Source organism: Triturus cristatus, chromosome 9 (assembly GCF_964204655.1).
Source record: "Triturus cristatus chromosome 9, aTriCri1.1, whole genome shotgun sequence".
In the NCBI taxonomy this organism is placed as follows: domain Eukaryota; kingdom Metazoa; phylum Chordata; class Amphibia; order Caudata; family Salamandridae; genus Triturus; species Triturus cristatus.
Window position 1 is genome coordinate 1,270,443,665 of NC_140592.1, and position 18,253 is coordinate 1,270,461,917.

General features: G+C 45.4%; 1 protein-coding gene across 1 annotated transcript in view; it reads right to left on the reverse strand.

The window, feature by feature from the left end:
- Positions 1-7,767: 7,767 nt before the first annotated feature.
- SNX6 (sorting nexin 6) overlaps positions 7,768-18,253 on the reverse strand; it is a 147,187-nt gene continuing 136,701 nt past the window's right edge. Inside the window, exon 14 of the mRNA XM_085627423.1 lies at positions 7,768-8,461. Within this exon, the coding sequence (XP_085483549.1) occupies positions 8,408-8,461 (54 nt within the window). The 3' untranslated portion in view covers positions 7,768-8,407. The remainder of the gene's footprint in view (positions 8,462-18,253) is intronic.

Genomic DNA, 18,253 nt, shown 5'->3' on the forward strand with positions numbered 1-18,253 from the left:
GTGGTGAGCGGAGGGGTATATGTACACGGCGCTGCAGACTGCGAGCTGGAGGGTGCGCTGGGTTACACGTAGTGGTTGATCTTTGTGTGCACCAGGTCAGTGAATTAGTGAAACAGATCTAAGGGAGGAGCAGGCCAGCACTGGCACTGGGTGCGGGGGGGCCCTGGGAGCAGCTGACAGGTCATCTCCATGGTTATGGGAGGGGTGGGGGGAGGGGGTTGGTAATGGGTTTGGTGAGTTACAAAGAAGGAAACTTTTGGTTCCCAATAGGGAACAGATTACGTGAATAGACAGGGTAGGTGGCAATCGCGTAAAGAGTTGTGGAATTATTGCACATATACGATAGCGATACCCGGCCTCCGGGATGTGGGAAACGCTAGATATGCAATGACTGTCAGATACAAAGTAGCCGGACCTATGGGTTGTAGGCGAGTGGATGTATTCGTACCATGTTTCCCTATTTCTTATTTTCTCATTTCAAAATAAAATAATCAAAAAAAAAAAAAAAATTTTTTTTTTTTTTAAAAAAGATGCATCTGCGGATGCCCCCACACTTGAAAGAACAGGTGAAGAACCTGCGGGTGAAGTTCCCACTCGTGGATCTGCTGCGTCTGTCTGCTGAGCAGATCTGCCATGGTGTTTTGGACTCCTGGTACATGCTGGGCCAGGAGAAAGATTTTGTGTGGAATTGCCCATCTCCATATGCTCTGTGCTAGTTGAGAGCTGTGGAGAGTGTGTGCCGCCTTGTTTTTGAATGTAATACATGGCAGTCATGTTGTCTGTGCGAATGAGGACTGCCTTGCCTAAAATGTGTGTTTGAAAGGATTTTAGGGCTAGAAAGATTGCCAGTAACTCCAGATGGTTGATATGGAGTAACTTTTGTGGCAGCGTCCATGTGTCCTGCACTGTGAGGTGTAATAGATGAGCTCCCCAGCCGGAGAACGATGAGTCTGTTAGTATTATTTGTGGAACCGGGTCCAGGAACGGTCGACCCCTGGAAAGATTTGTGGTGTTCCACCACTGCAGAGAGCGATGGGTGCGACCGTCTACCAACACCAGATCCGTCAGTTGCCCCTGGGCCTGGTCCCATTGGCGCGCTAAGCACTCTTGGAGTGGACGCATCTGGAGTCTTGCGTGAGGCACTATGAAAATGCAAGAGGCCATCATCCCTATCAGTTGCATAAACACTCTTGCTGGAAGGGAGTGTTGAGGTATGAATCTTTGACGCAAAGCCTGAATGCTTGCAATCCTGGCTGGATTGGGGTAGGCTATGGCTTTTGAGGTGTCTATGGTGGCACCAAGGTATTGCTTTATGTGGGATGGTGTTAGCTGGGACTTTTGGTGGTTCACCGTGAAGCCTAGCTCGTGAAGTAGTTGGATTGTAGTGGCGGTGTGGTGTACACATTGGTTGTAGGACGTGGCTTTTATCAGCCAGTCGTCCAAATATGGGAAGACGTGAATGTGCTGTTTTCTGAGGTGTGCAGCCACTACCGCTAGGCACTTGGTGAATACCCTTGGTGCTGTTGTGACCCCGAACGGGAGCACCTTGAACTGGTAGTGTTGCCCGTCCACTACAAATCTGAGGTACTTTCTGTGAGCATGGTGTACCGGAATGTGAAAGTATGCGTCTTTCAAGTCCAGTGTGGTGAGGAAGTCGTTCTGGGAGAGGAGCGGAAGCACCTGCTGAAGCGTTACCATGTGAAAATGGTCTGAATGTATGTATGTGTTTAGGGGCCGGAGATCTAGAATAGGCCGTAGAGCCTCGTCCCTTTTTGGTATTAGAAAATATAGGGAGTAGACCCCTAAATTTTGCTGATTGGCGTGAACTTTTTCTATTGCCTGTTTTTGTAGGAGGGAGATTACCTCCTGTTTTAGTAATGTGGAATGTTCTTGTGACATTGGGCGTTGCCTGGGTGGAATGTTTGGGGGGGGGGGTAGATGTCAATCCTAGGCAGTACCCCGAGCGAATAATTTGGGTAACCCATTTGTCTGAGGTGATGGTCTCCCAGACCTGAAGGAAATTTTGTAGTCTGCCCCCGACCGGAGTGGGATGGTCTGGAGGGAGCAGGGGGAGGAAGTCATTGGGTAGGCGGTGTGGCAGAGCGGGCGGTATTTGTTTTGCCTCTGCCTTTATTGTTATTGCCCCTATATCCGCCTCTGTGATAACCCCTTGTGAAGGTGGAGTGAGTAGGGGATTTGTAGGAAGTGGACGCGCTATCTGAGGAGTAGCCTCTAGCCGTACTCCGAAAGGAAGAGCGGCGAAAGGAGCGCCTAGGAGGGTGGGACTGCAGGGCTCCCATAGATTTCACCGTATAAGTGTCCTTCATTTTCTCGAGGGCCTCATCTACCTTTGGGCCGAATAGGTGTTCTTGGTCAAAGAGATGATTTAGGATGGAGGCCTGTACCTCAGGTTTGAAACCTGATATTCTCAGCCAAGCATGGAGACGGAGAAGGACGCTAGTGTTAATGGCCCTGGAGGCTGCGTCTGCTGCATCTAAGGCACAACGTATAGAGGTGTTAGTTATTGTCTTACCCTCTTGAATTAATTCATTGGCCCTATTTTTTTATCGTTCTGGGAGGTGGTGCATTATAGTTTCCAATTCATCATAATGCGCCCCAACATATCTGGCCAATAGCGCTTGGGTGTTGGCGATGCGCCATATATTGGCTGCCTGTGACGCAGTACGCTTTCCTGACGCGTCCAGTAGCTTGGACTCTTTGTCAGGTGGTGGTGCTTCGCCTGACGCCTGGGAGTTTGACCTCTTCCGTGCAGTGGAAACCACTAGGGAATCTAGTGGCGCTGGCCCTTTGATATAGGCAGGATCTGTGGGGGCAGCTTTGTACTTTTTTTCTATGCGTGGGTTAATGACCCTAGCCTTGACTGGGTCCTTAAAAACCTCTGGCGCATGTTTTACCACCCCCTTGAGCATAGGTAGTATGGAGGTAGACCTATGTGTGGTATCAAAGGTGTCGAGGAGGAAATCCTCCTCTACTGGGTCAGTGTGTAACTCTACCCCATGATAATGTGCCACCACCTGAAGTAGGTGGTGGAAACCTAATGAGTCTTCCGATGGACATGGCCTGGAAGGGTAAAGGTCATCTTGTGGGACGTCTGGAATATCTGGATTATTGTAGTTGTCCCATGGGTCTGGGGATCCTGTAGGGGTGGGGTCTTGGGGCACATCCCCTGGATCGTGAAATGGGTCCCCCTGATCATCATCGTCGTCTGGAGACGGAGTCGCAGAGCGATGAGGTGGGGGTGGAGAAGGCGGAGGTGGAGAGGGTGGAGGAGGTGGGGAAGGCATTCTGAAAGGGAAGGTAGCAGAGTCCTTCCTCTTTGGAGGTGGAGGCGGAGCCGGTTTGTCCAAATGTCTCTTTTTGGAAGAGAGCGCCAAATGTCCAGTTTTTGGATCCTTGGTAAGAGTTTTTTGCAAGGGATCCGGTGTAAACAGTTCCTGTGACAATGTTTGTTCCGTCGGCGCCGAAGTTTTCGGGGCCGATGACTTTTTAGGCTTGTCCGTGCCGTGCTTGCACTGGGCTTGGGAACCTCAGTTTTGTTGGTCGGTGCCGAGGTGGGCTTCGGCGTGGAAGTTTAGGTGCGAGGGCCTTATGGGGTTAGGTCGGTACCGAAGATGGCGTCGGTACGGACAGGCTGGGTTTCGACACCGAGGACTTCGGTGCGGAGCTCGGTGTCGAGGTAGAGGCCGGTTTCTTTTTCGGTGCCGAAGTGTGTTTCTCGGCACCGCTGGAGGGCTGGCTCGAGCCCGAGCCGCCGGAAGGCTTAATTAGCTTCTTCACCGGGCCCGAAGGTGGGGTGTGTGAAGCAGTGTCTCTGGTCTTGCCTAGGCCCGGAGGCGAAGGCGTGACCGAAGCCTTTTTGGGTGTAGGCGCGGGTGTGGGAGGGGGTATAGTACTCGCGACCCTCTGCGCCGGGGTGATGTCCTCCACATCTGAGTCGTCTGCTTCGGAAGCACTGACGAGGTCCTCTTCGGTGTGCTGCTGTCCCGGATCTTCGACGTCGTCCCCGAAGATGTCGACTGGAACGGAGGTCGAGGAGTGCGCCATGTTTCGTCTGGCTCTTCGATCTCGAATAGTCTTTTTCGATCTGAAAGACTTACAGGCCGGACAGTCTCGAGCCTCATGTTCAGTGGAGAGATAAGAGGTTGCACACCTCATGAAGATCGGTGTGGGAAAATTTGGACCCACATTGAGGGCACTTCTTGAAAGGAGTTCTTTCCATCAGCCGGGACCGGAGCTTGGGTAGGCCCGAAGGCCGCCGTCGACGACTGGAATCGAAGATGTGTCGATGAGAAGGTGATTGAGGAGATCTGGATCTGAACAATACCGCGATAAGCGAGGATTCCGCTTCGATCGTCGAACTGGAAATGTTCGGAACCGGAGCGCGAAGATTACATCCGAGCCCGATTTCAGAAAAAAACAATCTGAGGATGGAGCCGAAGCCCATGCGCAATACGATCCAAGGGAGGAGTCACCGACCTCGTGACTTCCAAAGACTTTCCAAGAGGAAAAACAAACTGCAAACATCCGGGCCCAACACCAGATGGCGATCTATGCAAAAGTGTGTAATCTGCAGCTCATATGCCTCGAACATATCTTCCCCAAAGTGTCCAGTCTCTAGGATTCCCTATCCGGGGATGCAGTAGGTTATGCACCAGGATTTAAATGGGACGTAGAGGATTGGACCACCAAGCTCTCTAGTGTAGGATGTTGGGTAAGGAAGTTTGGGTCCCCTGGAGCGGGACAGTGGCAGCGGGCAATCGTCTTATTCACAAGAGACCCTATGCTCGGCTTCGACCAGGACCAGGTCCCAAGTAGGACGTCAGTGAGGGCCTCGTTGAATGGGAGTAGCGGTTCTAAGGGGGACACTCCCAGTTGCAGCATCTCTGTCAAGAGGTTTGTCTTGACTGCCACCGAGGGTAGACAAAGGTCACGGAACTCATTTGCCTTCCACACCACCATAGTGAAGGCCGCTCCCTCCTTCATAGCCACGGTAGAGGGAGAAAGCATACCAGTATCTGGAGAAATGTCCAGTCCACTGGCTTTACCCAGATCCTCACACCTGTCGTTGCTAGGTTCTTCATAAGGCTGAAATCTTCCGGAGTGACCCCTTCCTTTTCTCCCAGACTTCGAGCCCATAATAGGGTTAAGACTCTGGACAGGACAGAATGGCTCCAGTCAGCGCCAGAGCTGGCCTCTGAGGACGACCCTCCGCTCAGTGTCAAAGTCAGGGATGAGATTAGGGATGGCGCTGCTGGTGGGCACCGGCTTCGGGATCAGCACCAGGAAAGATCGGAATGGTATGAGCAGCCCCAGTCTGGATCCATCTATGGATCCCTGGGGTCATAGCTGCCGGCATAAATCCAGCAGGGCCCCTTTCCAAAGCCGCGGGGCATGTAGGCACGCCAGATGGAATGGGCTGCCCAAATATGAAGTGCATAGCCTCTTGAAATTCTCATAATTGGGCGGAGGGGTCACTCCGGCTTCTGGAAACTCGGGGCGCAGAGTGGGCCAAGGCGCTGGCTCAACAGCAGAGCCAGGCCCCGAGTGCCGATGCTCCCTCGTTGGCAGATGGACAAGGCGACGACTTTTTTGTGGGAGCATGACTTACCCGAATGGCTCGACGACTTGGAGAAGGATGACTACCTCAGACACTGCGACCACTCTCACGACTTTCCTCTCATCCAGGACCTAGATTGTCACACATCAACCGCGAGGAGCTTGAGGAATCACTCCCTCAAGGCCTTCAGATGCATGGCGCGACAGTCGGAACAGACTTTCGGGTCATGGTCTTGCTCAAGGCACCAGAGACAAACAAGGTACAGGTCGTCACGAGCAAGCGCCGCAGGGTTTTAAGACGGCCTTCTTCGAAGATAAGACCTCAAAAAAGACTGCGGCAAAACATCGAAAAAAGGAGTAGTTCTTTCTGGATCTGCACGGAAAGAAAAGGACAAATGTCCATGCGCCTGGGTGACTTCTATATAGGCACCACAAAAGTAACTTCTGGCGTGATGACACCACCTATTGGCACGCAGGGGTACTGCTCACGAAAAAGTTTCAGGATCCATTCTGACGCCTGGACATAATTCGAAGGTAGGGAATCTGCGGCTAGAAGTTTCCATGAGATCACGTAGCCATCACAGTATCATGAGGATGTCCATGAATGTAAGCAAGGGCTCCGATGCCACCAACCCAAGTTGGAGAATCTCCGTCAGAATATTTGTCTTAATCTCAATTGAGGGCAAGTGTAATACTACTACTTAGACTGCTCTCTAAGTCGCCACCACAAATTAGGCCCTTTCATTAATTGGTGACCCATGTTGCCAATTAAGCTCTATTGCAGGGAAGGTGTTGACCCACTGGCATTTTGTAAGTTAAGTTTAAGGCAGCATCGTCATGACGGAAAACAAGCAATCCTCCTCCCCATCATCAGAATCCTGGGGAGCTCCCTGTTCTGTAACAGGATTAGACTCTGACCCAAAAACAGAATGGAGTCTCTGCTGATCGTTGTTTCACGGTAGAGGTTTCAGGTTAGAATGAAGCAGCAAAATAACTGGTTGCGCTTTAGTTCTTTCATAGTATGACATAGGACGAGCGTGGGCCAACGTTGGTTCAGGGTTCGACATAAACATCATCATAAGGTAATCAATTAGTGCTGGTGGAAACAGCGATGGCTTGGTGCAAGTGTGGATTGTGGGAAACACGTGGAAGCTTGTACTGGTGTCTGCACAAACCTGGTGAAAGGTCCCAAGGGGTACAATGCATCAGAGTAGGACCTGCCGGCAGTAACCCGACTGGAGGCCTTTTCAAAGGCCTCGATATGCTAAGGGGTCGACAATGACCAGGGAAACTTGGGCACTACCGGAGGTATTGGTTCCGTAACCAGAGACCTCGAAGAAATGCGAATAGATCTCGATAGCCTTGCACCTTGTCTTTGGAAGAAGAGTGCAAGGGTCACACCATGCTTTCCTTTCTTGTGCTTACATTTGGACATTTACTTACCTGAAGATTATAAACAGCAAGTGGAGCAGCCACAGTAAAGCTCTCTAGACCCAGTCCGTGACGGCTTCGTATGCTCAGCAGAGCACAGCTTCAGCGACCAGTCTCGGATTTCCTACGGGCGCAGTGTGGCACACTAGCCATGACTTGGAGTTGTGATTGCGGCCCGGGAACCAATGTCTCACCTCATAGAGGATAGTGACCGACGTCCATTTGCATCCATCTCAGCACAGCTTGACGCCTGTCATTTTCGGTAGGGGCATTTTTCTGTAGTACAATGTCTTGAGAATTTTGAAACTGTTGCAAGGCCGCCAAATTTGGAGCGGAGCTCAAGATCTAGGTCGGAAGAACGGAACTGATGTCAGTGCACAGGGGTCGCACTTAAATGCAGTTAAACGATGTCATTTTCAAGGCAGTCCGGAGCCAGCACGAAGCCGTAAGAAGCCACATACCGTCACATGGGAGCACTGCTGAAAATTATCCAAATCCAGTCTGGTGCCTAGGGGATATTCAAATGGCATGGGATCAGTGTTTCGAAGTATCCATAAGATGAGATAGAGTAAACGAGTCACCTTCTGATACAGCCAAGACAAGTCCATACATCAAGTATGATTGAGATGTATATGAACAGACTGTTCTAGCAACGTCCTCGGTGAAAGGCTATAGCACACTAAGACCTTCAGCATTACGCCCAGCCATAGAGGGCACAAAACTATCCAATCACAAATGAGGAATTGTGCCAAATTATTACAAATCAAGGAATTCACAGTTTATTGTACAATATTTGAGGTTCCTCTACAAGTTAAGGCAAACATATTAATGCATTTGCAGATTGTGAAATTATATTTAAAAAGGTATTAGAAGAAAAGTTTCCTTCAAAATGTCTAAGAAATATTCAATATTAAAAAAAAGTATTATACATATGTAGGTATATATGTAATAGGGTTATGGTGTATGATATAATGAAGCGAAGACGACGTATATTGCTCTCCATGGCAACAATATTTGACTGCTGATGGCAATACTCAAAGACAAATCAATGCCTAGGGAGGTGCCGTACAAAATACAGAAAAGCTTGGCAGCTTTAAGTAATACAAGGGGACTGAAGAATATCACACAGACAACAAACTCATGTAAGAACCATTTGGTTGTCGGACACCAGGGAACATACTTCGAGTATGTACACATAGTGGAGGTGGAAGCTTGGTACTGCCCCCAGCAGGAGGACATCATTGCAGTCGGTCCTGTCCATTACTTCCTGTTGCAGTACACCGCTCCATCGTGTGCACTTGATTCATTTCCCTGTGCGCTTGAACTGCCCATGAAAAGTCATTACAAAAAACTCCCGGCTGAGGGTCTTGTCATGGTGATGGAAAGGCAGAGAACGCGCTTATGTGTCTCCATTCAGCACAGCCAGGCAGTTTTGAAGTAGCTGCAAATTACCCTGCACAGGAAACAGAAAATTAAGTATTAAAAGACAGCAAGGTCTTTACAGGGTTGAGCTATATGTCACTTAAACCACGAGTTGACATTACATCCCCCTCAAACCTGAATTTAAACACTTACTTAAGAATGTCACCGCATTAATGATTACTCACTCAAATCTGCTCAGCCTAGCAGTTCTTTAGTAATACTTCCACATTCTAAAATCCCACAAGGGAATTCAGCTCCGCTGTGGAACTAGCTACACAGTGTACTCTCTGTGAGGTGGGCACTTCTAAACACCATGGAGAGGCCACCATCCACAAGTGTCAGGCCCTCACAGCCTAGCTGAGCAGATCTCTCAATGCATCAGTGTACAACCTAGGGTATGGAGCAGGGAGCTGCACGATGAGCCCAGGAACAATCTCAGAGGGGCACAATATCCACAAAGAAGCACTCAGCAAGCAACCAGAAAAGTCTTCGAGCAGGACGTAGGTGCTGTCAGGTGACCAGGACTAGCCTGTGAACCAAATCTGCAAATCAAAGCCCAGTTACTCTTTTCAAGCTCTGTACATTAACCCCTTAACTGTTGGGCCTTTCCCACACAGTGCAGAGGCCTTTTTGATCTATTTGGCGTAGATCGTACTTAGGGCTCCATAATTTTCTTTCCACAGAAGGTATCCACGCCAAATTTGTGTCCTTTTTTTCCAGCATCCTGGGGATTCTAAAAGTACCCAGAGTTTGTGGAGGGGTTGCAGAGAATAAACAAAATAGATATATTTTGAGTCATTTTGGGAAAAAGAGGAAATAAAGTGCTCTGGATAAAAGTGTCTGTTTTTTTTCTTCTCAACGAATAGCTTGCTGCGCTTACATTTTTCCAGCTTTCAATAACATGCAGAGCTGAATAAAAAAAACACAACTTTTAACCACAGTTTTTGCATTTTTCAAAGAACTAGGCCATTTTTCATTTTTGTGCCCTCAAGCTACTTCCAGTTTGTAGTGGAAACCAGTGTGAAACCCATGGGTGATCCAGAAAAAATACAAATATCTCAAAAGTAGACAGTCTGAATACAGCAAGGGGTCATATGCATAGATATTTCAAGATTTTCCCAAAGAAACTAAAAGAAATTTAGAAGGGAAAAAATGCAATTTCTGACAATTTCATCTGTAGCGTTTTATCGTTCAAACTTCTCACACACGTATGCGAAGCCCTACATAACACTGGATCAGATTACCTGAACAGTCACATACACGTTCACCAACCCACCAGACACCCAGGCTCTGCCACACACCTCACTTGCACGCATTCCCTGCATTTGCAAAAGCGAAAATGGAGGTCGCTCATTCTCCTACATCGCACCCAAGACCAGGAACGACCTCCCTCAACACATCAGATCCCCCACCTCACTTCTTGAGACCTCCCTCAACACATCAGAGCCCCCTCCTCACTTCTTGAGACCTCCCTCAACACATCAGAGCCTCCTCCTCAACACATCAGAGCCTCCTCCTCACTTCTTGAGACCCCCCTCTACACAGCAGAGCCTCCTCCTCACTTCTTGAGACCTCCCTCAATACATCATAGCCTCCTCCTCACTTCTTGAGACCCCCTCAACACATAAGAGCCTCCTCCTCACTTCTGCAGACCTCCCTCAATACATCAGAGCCTCCTCCTCACTTCTGGAGACCCCCCTCAATACATCAGAGCCTCCTCCTCACTTCTGAGACCTCCCTCAATACATCAGAGCCTCCTCCTCACTTCTTGAGACCCCCTCAACACATCAGAGCCTCGTCCTCACTTCTTGAGTTCCGCCAGAAGCTGAAGACCTGTCTCTTCGTATAAGCACCTTGGGGATCACAAACCTACACACCTGCCCAAGTGCCTGGATACTCTCGTGTGTGATTAGTGACCTATACAAACCAATATAACAATGTAAGATGCCATCACAATGGCTGATTTACTAAAGCAATATACCATTACGTCCGCTAGACCCTTCAAGTTGCAGGAATATATAAGGGTGTGTAGGTTCTAAAAGGTACCCAGAGACAACAACGGAGGTGGACCTTACAATGGTTTTTCATTCTATACTGAGTTTAGACCAATTCATATGGTGAAATATGTAGAGTGAAAAATGAGAATTAAGGAAACCTATGTATTTCTGAAATGGGCTCAAGATATGGAGTTAAGGAGCAGTGGTGTCTAGTGAGCTTTCTGTCACCTACCCCAGTGGGGAAGGGGAGAAATCGGGGGTAATTACCCCATCTGCACCCTGAGGAAAAGACGGTCTCTCCTGTTAGAGTGGGGCATTGGCCATGCCCATGGTAAAGAAGGACCCACCCCTATATAAAAAATAAACAAAAAAATACACTCCCTTGGGGTCTAGTGGCCTTTCTGCCTTCCGGAGGTGGGGGCACACGGGGGGGGGGGGGGTCCCCTTAGTGTGCAGCACCCACTCCTATGTTTATTTTCAAACCTGCTGGAGCAGAGTTTTCATTAAGAAAATTCAGGGCTTTTGAAGCTCTAGTATGTCTATGCGTTTTATTAAATATTAATAAATAACAATTAATTATTTGTCTTGTGTAAGTGTGTATTCATTAATCAATTTGTTTGTCTTAACATAAAGAGAAAGTTACACAAGGGTTAGCATGTGTGTGCTGTTTTTGTTTCCTAAAAAATAACGTGCAAGTTTTCATGTTTAAACGTTGCTGTGTGCTGTTTATTTTGAGCACAAAACGCTGTCTGAATTAATGCTTTTTTATGTCGCGAGAGCTAGATAAATGCATACACATAAGGGTATTAGTGGGGTTAACACTGTTTAATCATTATGCTGTAGTAACGTTGTTTTTATTTCTTTTAATTGAGATGGTCTATTGTGGCCTATGGAGGCCTAATCCATGATGGCTAATTTTGAAGCCTGGCCTCGAGTGAATATGTGAAAGACGTGACGAGGGCGACCCCTGCTGGAAATGGTCTTGAGGGTGACTGACCATGGTCCTTCTATGAAACTTTCCATGAGGACAGCAGCAGTTTTGGGTGTTCTCCAAGAAAAGTGAAAGTGTCCTTGGCAATCTCGAAAGACAAAGGAGCCGTAGAGGAAAACTCTGAACTGTGGCTCGATGGCCGAGGAGAAGCCGGATAAAATGTGTTACATGTTTTATTTTCTTGGTTCCTGTTCCGTAGTCTTCGCTGTGTGTATTTTTCCTGAGCGGAGGTTCACCAATGTTGCAATGTTGCATCCTTTCCTTCTCGCTCTGCTCAGTGATTAAGCGTATTCTTGCGAACATGATGAGTCTTTCCATTGTATTTTTCACTATAAAAACTGTTAGCTTAGGGAGGGATCTCCCCACTCTTTTGGCCCACTCTTTTGCCACCCTTTGCTGCGTGAAGCTGCGTTGCTGAGGATTGATGCTGAGGACTTCGTCCTGAGAGACTTTACCGAGAGACTTGTCCTGACCCGTTCTGACACTTAGTTAGAATAGGTAACTATGAGAAATGATTTATTCTGATTGAATTTACTTTGACTAATTTTAGATAAAGCAATATAATTTTAAACATGGTGTTGAATTTTATTTCTTGTCAATTATTGGGTTTATATTGTTGATTATTATTGTATATGTTGTGAAGATTATGTTATTGATTAAGACAGTCACTAAACCAGATCTGATCGACCTGATATTGATGCAGGGTGTTAGTGTTTTCTTTCCACAGGTTTATTGCTGGTAGAGTATTTGAGCGTGTGTTAGTGAAATGGGCCCTAGCGTATGATGTATGTATGTGCGTGTAACTGTGTGATTACTCTATCCGTGGAAGTGGGCATATTTTAGATACCCTGATCTCTATCAATTTCCTGGTAGCAGAGGATGGTTTTAGATGGTTGTCTTGATCTGATAAGATTGCTTGTATATTGGCTTATTGATTATTGATTTTATTTTGTCAATATTGGTATATGTACTAATATTATATGTTGAAGTCGTCATGTTGAGTTATATGTAGTGCTTCTGGAACTTGGAAGCTGTTGTAGCAGTTCCGTAGTAGGGCAGAGGGAAGTATATGCTGCTCTCGGGAAAGACGGGATTGTAAGGAATAACGTGTGACAATTGAAGTTGCGCGTTCACATTGTCTGGGTTCGGAATCAGTGACATCGTCGTATGTTACTCTTAGATATATTTCTAGTATGTAAGGAGTGTGTATCGTAGTGAAGGTTATCTTTGAAACTCTGGTCTTAAGTCCCAGGGATCTGTAAGGATTTCCGTTAAAGCTTATCGCGGGAGGAGTAATAGGTATTTTCTGAGCTTGTTTGAAGAACTGGGCGAAGTTGCTTAGTTAATGTGTGTTATAATTCTGTAGTGGAGCAGATTGTGTGCTGTTCTCCGAAAACAGGATTCTGTGTGCATGTACTATATTTTCTTGCATGAATGTGCGTAAATGTATATACATTTTGTTGATTGTAAGACTCTTTGGATAAGTCCTAGAGGAAACAGTTAATGAATGTATGTTAGTAGGGCAGAGTAGAAGAAGTGCTACTGTGTCAATGAAAGGTTTCTTATGAAATAGACTCTCTTTTACTATTCTGTGGTTAGCGAAGCAGACAATGGAGATGTTTTTATGTTGTAACTAATAGATTTTGTAAAAATCTTGACACGAAGTCTACTGAAGAGATTTTGTAAAGGAGGGGTAGACGAGTGACAGAGGACAGAGACAAACTGCAGCGACTGTCGACGTCAGAAAGTCCGCGCTCTGATTGGATAGTGGATCAGAATAGGGTTCGCGCTAGGATTGGTGCGTTAGTGTGAGTCCCGCAGGGATTGGAAGAGCTGTTTAGTGACGTAGACGCTCCAGAATTGGTGCGTTAGTGGGAATCGAGCTTTTCAACCTAACCTCGTATTGTATATTTATAATACGGAGAGAGTAGAGAGTTTTTAGTAAGCGCTAAAATGTATTATCAAGAGGAGAAAAAGAAAAAAACATTCTTTGGGAAAGTTAAAAAGTGGTTTACCAAGGATAAAGAGGTTAAAACGAGAGAGGGTGAGTTGCTACCTCCAGCGAAAACACCTGCATCCTTCATGGTTGCGAAATATGGATTACATACCTGTATATGGTTGCAGAATTGGGTTAGGTATACTAAAGAAGATGGTGTTCTAGCATTTCCAGAACATGGTTCATTTAATTTGGCCGTGTTGAGAAATCTACGGGAAAAGATGGTACATCTGGACCCGAAGCCGAGACCTACACAGTTCGAGGCTTTAGTGGAATGGGAAGAGGAAGTTCATGAGCGAGAAAAGCAAAGGTCTGGAGGGTATTACAGGAATATGTTTGGGAGGAGACATGATCGTGAAACACATCATGATCGGATGAAAAGATGGCGAGATGTTAATATGTCAGAGGGATTATATCCTATGAGAACAATTGAAGAGGGAGCAGTTGGAGTTAATGAGTATGATGATGAGGTCTTAAATGACATGATTTACAAGAGACCACCTCCATATAGACCAGAACCAGATGAGAGTACACCAGTTGTTTCTCCGATAAGAGATACAGTCTGTATTATTGAGAAAGAAAAAGTGACACCTGAATCAAGAAGTAATAGTTCTTTCAGGGAGAGAGAAAATCGAAGTAGTGAGGAAAATGCTAGAAAACTAGCAAAAACGACAACAGAACTGACTGAGAAAATTAGGGAGTTAACGAAGAATCTGGAAGCTGTTACGGTGCCTGTAACAATAGGTCCGGTTATGCCTGTGTTTGACAAACAGAAGACAGGTGAGAATGGACTGGTGATTCCATATGTTTGGAATGATTTGACAAATTCAGTTGGTCCTTCAGGAGATTCAGATAAAAGAGCAGAAAAAAGTGACCTGAGACAAACAAGACATGACACATGTAGTGAACTATTGGATACTAGTGAACCTGGTTGTTCAGGGATGCCAATTTTAGAACCGTAGAAGAGAGTGGTTCCAGTGAGAAAAACTGCTGAAATAACAGTTGATGATTTAAATGATTGGATGAAGGTTCTTCAGAAAAAGGATAAGGATTCACAAGTTATTGATGTGGCTAGGTTACGTATAGAATTAGAAGAGCTTGTGACAGGAACAGTTCCAGTAGAAATACTGAAAAGTCATCATGATGGTGAGCTGTTGTTTATGTGTAAAAGCATAACATGGAGAGCAAGGAATACACATGACAGGCTAAGAGCAATAGCAAATGAACAAGGAGTTGACATTGATAAAGTAAAAGCTTTACAGAGAACTTACAGGATGGATTTTACAGAGAAGGACATTGAAAATTTGAATGTTTCTGGTAGAACAGGACAGATTAAAGAAATGGTGGCATTACTGCGAAGATGGGGTGATGTTGAAAAGTGGAAGGATAGGTGGTATAAGAAAAGAGAAGAATCTGTAACTTATTCAGCATTTCCAGTAAGAGAAAAGGAGAAACCAGTGGATAATTATCCTATGAGAGAAATACCTGGAGGAGGATATGTACATGTTCCATGGACCAGACAGGATATTTTATCATTTACGAATGATTTCCCTCGATTGAGAGAAAAGCCCGTCGAGTGGTACAGGCAGGTAGACAGGTTTGTGAAATTGTCAAAAGTGCTGTGGGTTGACCTGAATAGTCTGTTTGATATAATTGTTCCAGCAGACTTGTGGACTGAGTGTAAAATAGTTGTGAGTTGGCCTACTGAGGAGTATCCAAGAGATTCAAGAACAGGGGCACCAGATCCAGAAGTGATGAGGAAGTATGATCAGGTGATGGTATACCTGAAGAGTAAAGTTCCTCCAAAAGAGACAGACTGGGTTAAGATAGATCGAACACAACAGGAAGCAAAAGAATCAGTTCATGCTTTTTACGAGAGGCTGATACTGGCATTTAAACAATTCAGTGGAGATGAACACCTGGGTGACAAAGATTTGAGTCACTTTGTATACAGATTTGTATATGGCCTAAGACCTGAAATTGGTGAGAGAATTCGTGAACACACAGTGGATTGGCAGAGTAAAAAAGTAGATGAGATTCTGAGACATGCAAAATACTTCAGTGATGAAATTGAAGCAAAACAAAGAAAGCTGAAAGAGAAAGCAATGTGGGCACAAGTGAAAGTTGCAGAAAGACAGGAAGCACAGTTAGTGGAACAGGCGAATAATCCAGGAAATAATGCAGGAAATAGACCCAGATATGCAGGAAAAGGGAAAGGAAGTCTTGAGGAAGCAAAGAAAAAGTTCCCTTGTCACAACTGTGGCCAGCTGGGACATTGGAGATCTGAATGTCCTAATCCACCATTAGTAAGTAATGAGAGTAAATCTTTAAATCAACAGGTGCAGAACCAGAATGAAGGGAATAATCAACAGCAACAACAGAAAGTTGTGAGACAGCAGAGTCAAGAGCCAAAACCGCCCTTGCCGCAGAATAGAGGGGTACAAAAATATAATCAGGACTCAGGATTCTACAATGATGAGCAGGTAAACAAACCAAGACGTTCTAACAAAGTACAGCAGTACTTGTTAAAGAGTGAAGGGAGTGAGTCTGAGGGTGATTATTGACGGTGCCGAGGAGAGGAGGAAGAGTGCATACTTGGTGCAACTCTAGAAATAGACCAGGCAGGACCATTTGTGGATGGGAAAATAAATGAGGAGATTGTTACTTTTTTGGTAGACACAGGTGCGACAAGATCAACTGTCAGGTCAACAGATGTTAAAAATCTTCCTCTCTCGGATGAAGCAATCCAAGTAGTTGGTGTAGCCAATACACAAATCAGAACACGTCTTACTGAACCAGTAAGAGTACAGATAGGGAAATTTTCAGACATGCATAGATTTATTGTCTGTGACACGAGTCCAATGAACTTGTTAGGTAGGGACTTATTGTGTAAGATGAATTGCACAATCTTTTGTACACCAGATGGAATAGCTTTTGAGACACCAGATGATGATGTTTTCTACCGAGTGACTCTAGAAAATAGAGAAAGTGAGTTAATTGGTGCATTTGCTGTGTTTAATCCGGAGGATTTGCCTCAAGAGCTGAGACACAGTGAAAAGAGCAGTTTGGGATTTTACAGGAGAGGATGTGGGATTGATGAATAATGTAGATCCAGTGAAAATTGCAGTGAAAGAGGGAATTACATATCCTAACATTCCTCAGTACAAAATGACACCAGAAATAATTGAAGGGATAACTCCTATAATTGAGAAAATGATTCAGCAGGGAGTTCTAAGAGAACTACTGAGTAGTCCGTGTAATTCACCGATAATGGGACTGAAAAAGCCCAATGGCAAATTTAGGATCGTACAAGATCTGAGAAAAGTTAATCAAATTGTGGTGGCATGTTGTCCTATTGTGCCAAATCCATCAGTGATTCTGTATCAAATTCCACATGATGCTGAGTGGTATACAGTGATTGATTTGTGTCATGCGTTCTTTTCAATTCCATTGCATCATGACAGCCAGCCGATTTTTGCATTTAGATTTGGCCAGCGTATCTTAGCATGGTGTCGAATCCCACAGGGGTATACAGAAAGTCCTTCAATATTTAATCAGTTATTGAAGAAATCGTTGGAAAGTTTGATTATGCCTGAAAACTCAGTGTTAGTGCAGTACATTGATGACCTACTGGTGGCATCAAAGACACGTGAAGCTTGTGAAGTGGATACCATAGCTTTACTGAATCATCTGGCAGATGGAGGGTTAAAGGTATCTCCAGCCAAATTGCAATTTTGCAAGAAAGAGGTTCATTATCTTGGACACAATATTGAAAAAGGTCTGAGAAAAGTGACTACTGACAGGATCAGAATAATCAAAGAAATGAAAGCTCCAAAAACCCAGAGAGAAGTGAGAATGTTCCTGGGTATGGTGGGTTATTGTCGTCAGTGGATAATTAGTTTTTCTTTGATAGCAAAGCCACTGATTAAATTGACAAAAAGTGAAATGACAGATCCATTAGATCTGGATGCAGAACAATTGGCAGCATTTGAAGAGCTCAAAAGTAAAATGTGTGAGGCTCCAGCTTTGGGTATGCCTGACTATGAGAAAGAATTCGAACTGTACTGCAGTGAGAGAAATGGATGTGCACTTTCAGTGTTAATCCAGAAACATGGACAATTGAGAAGGCCTATTGCGTACTTCTCATCAACACTTGACCCTGTAGCTGTGGGTTTACCAGGTTGTCTGAAATCTGTGGCTGCAACATGCAGAAGTCTGGAACAGAGTGAGGGAATTATAATGGGATATCCTGTAAGGGTATTCGTACCTCACAATGTGGCAATTCTTTTGACAAGAAGCAGAACTCAGTACATGTCACATAGTCGGTTGACTAAGTATGAAAAAGTGATACTGGGTGCATCAAATGTGACTCTTGAGAGATGTGTGAATGTGAATCCAGCGACACTCTTGCCGGATATTGAAAATGTGGGTATAAAGATGGAAGATGATCATGATTGTTTGGATGTGCTTGAGTACTGTACAAAACCGAGACCAGACATAAGGGATATTCCCTTACCTGAGAATGACCATGTGTTGTTTGTAGATGGATCATGCTTGAGGAATGATGATGGTGTGCTATGTGCAGCATATGCGGTGTGCAAAGTTTCAGAGGTCATGGAAGCATCACCATTGAAAGGAGTGAAATCTGCCCAAGTTGCTGAATTAATAGCATTGACAAAAGCTTGTGAGATTGGGAAAGATTTGAGGACGACTGTGTTGACTGATAGTCAGTATGGATTTGGAGTGGTGCATGATTTTGGCCAACTTTGGCTACAAAGAGGTTTCTTGACATCGAGTGGAACTCCAATAAAGAATGCTGAAATGATTGGAAAATTGCTT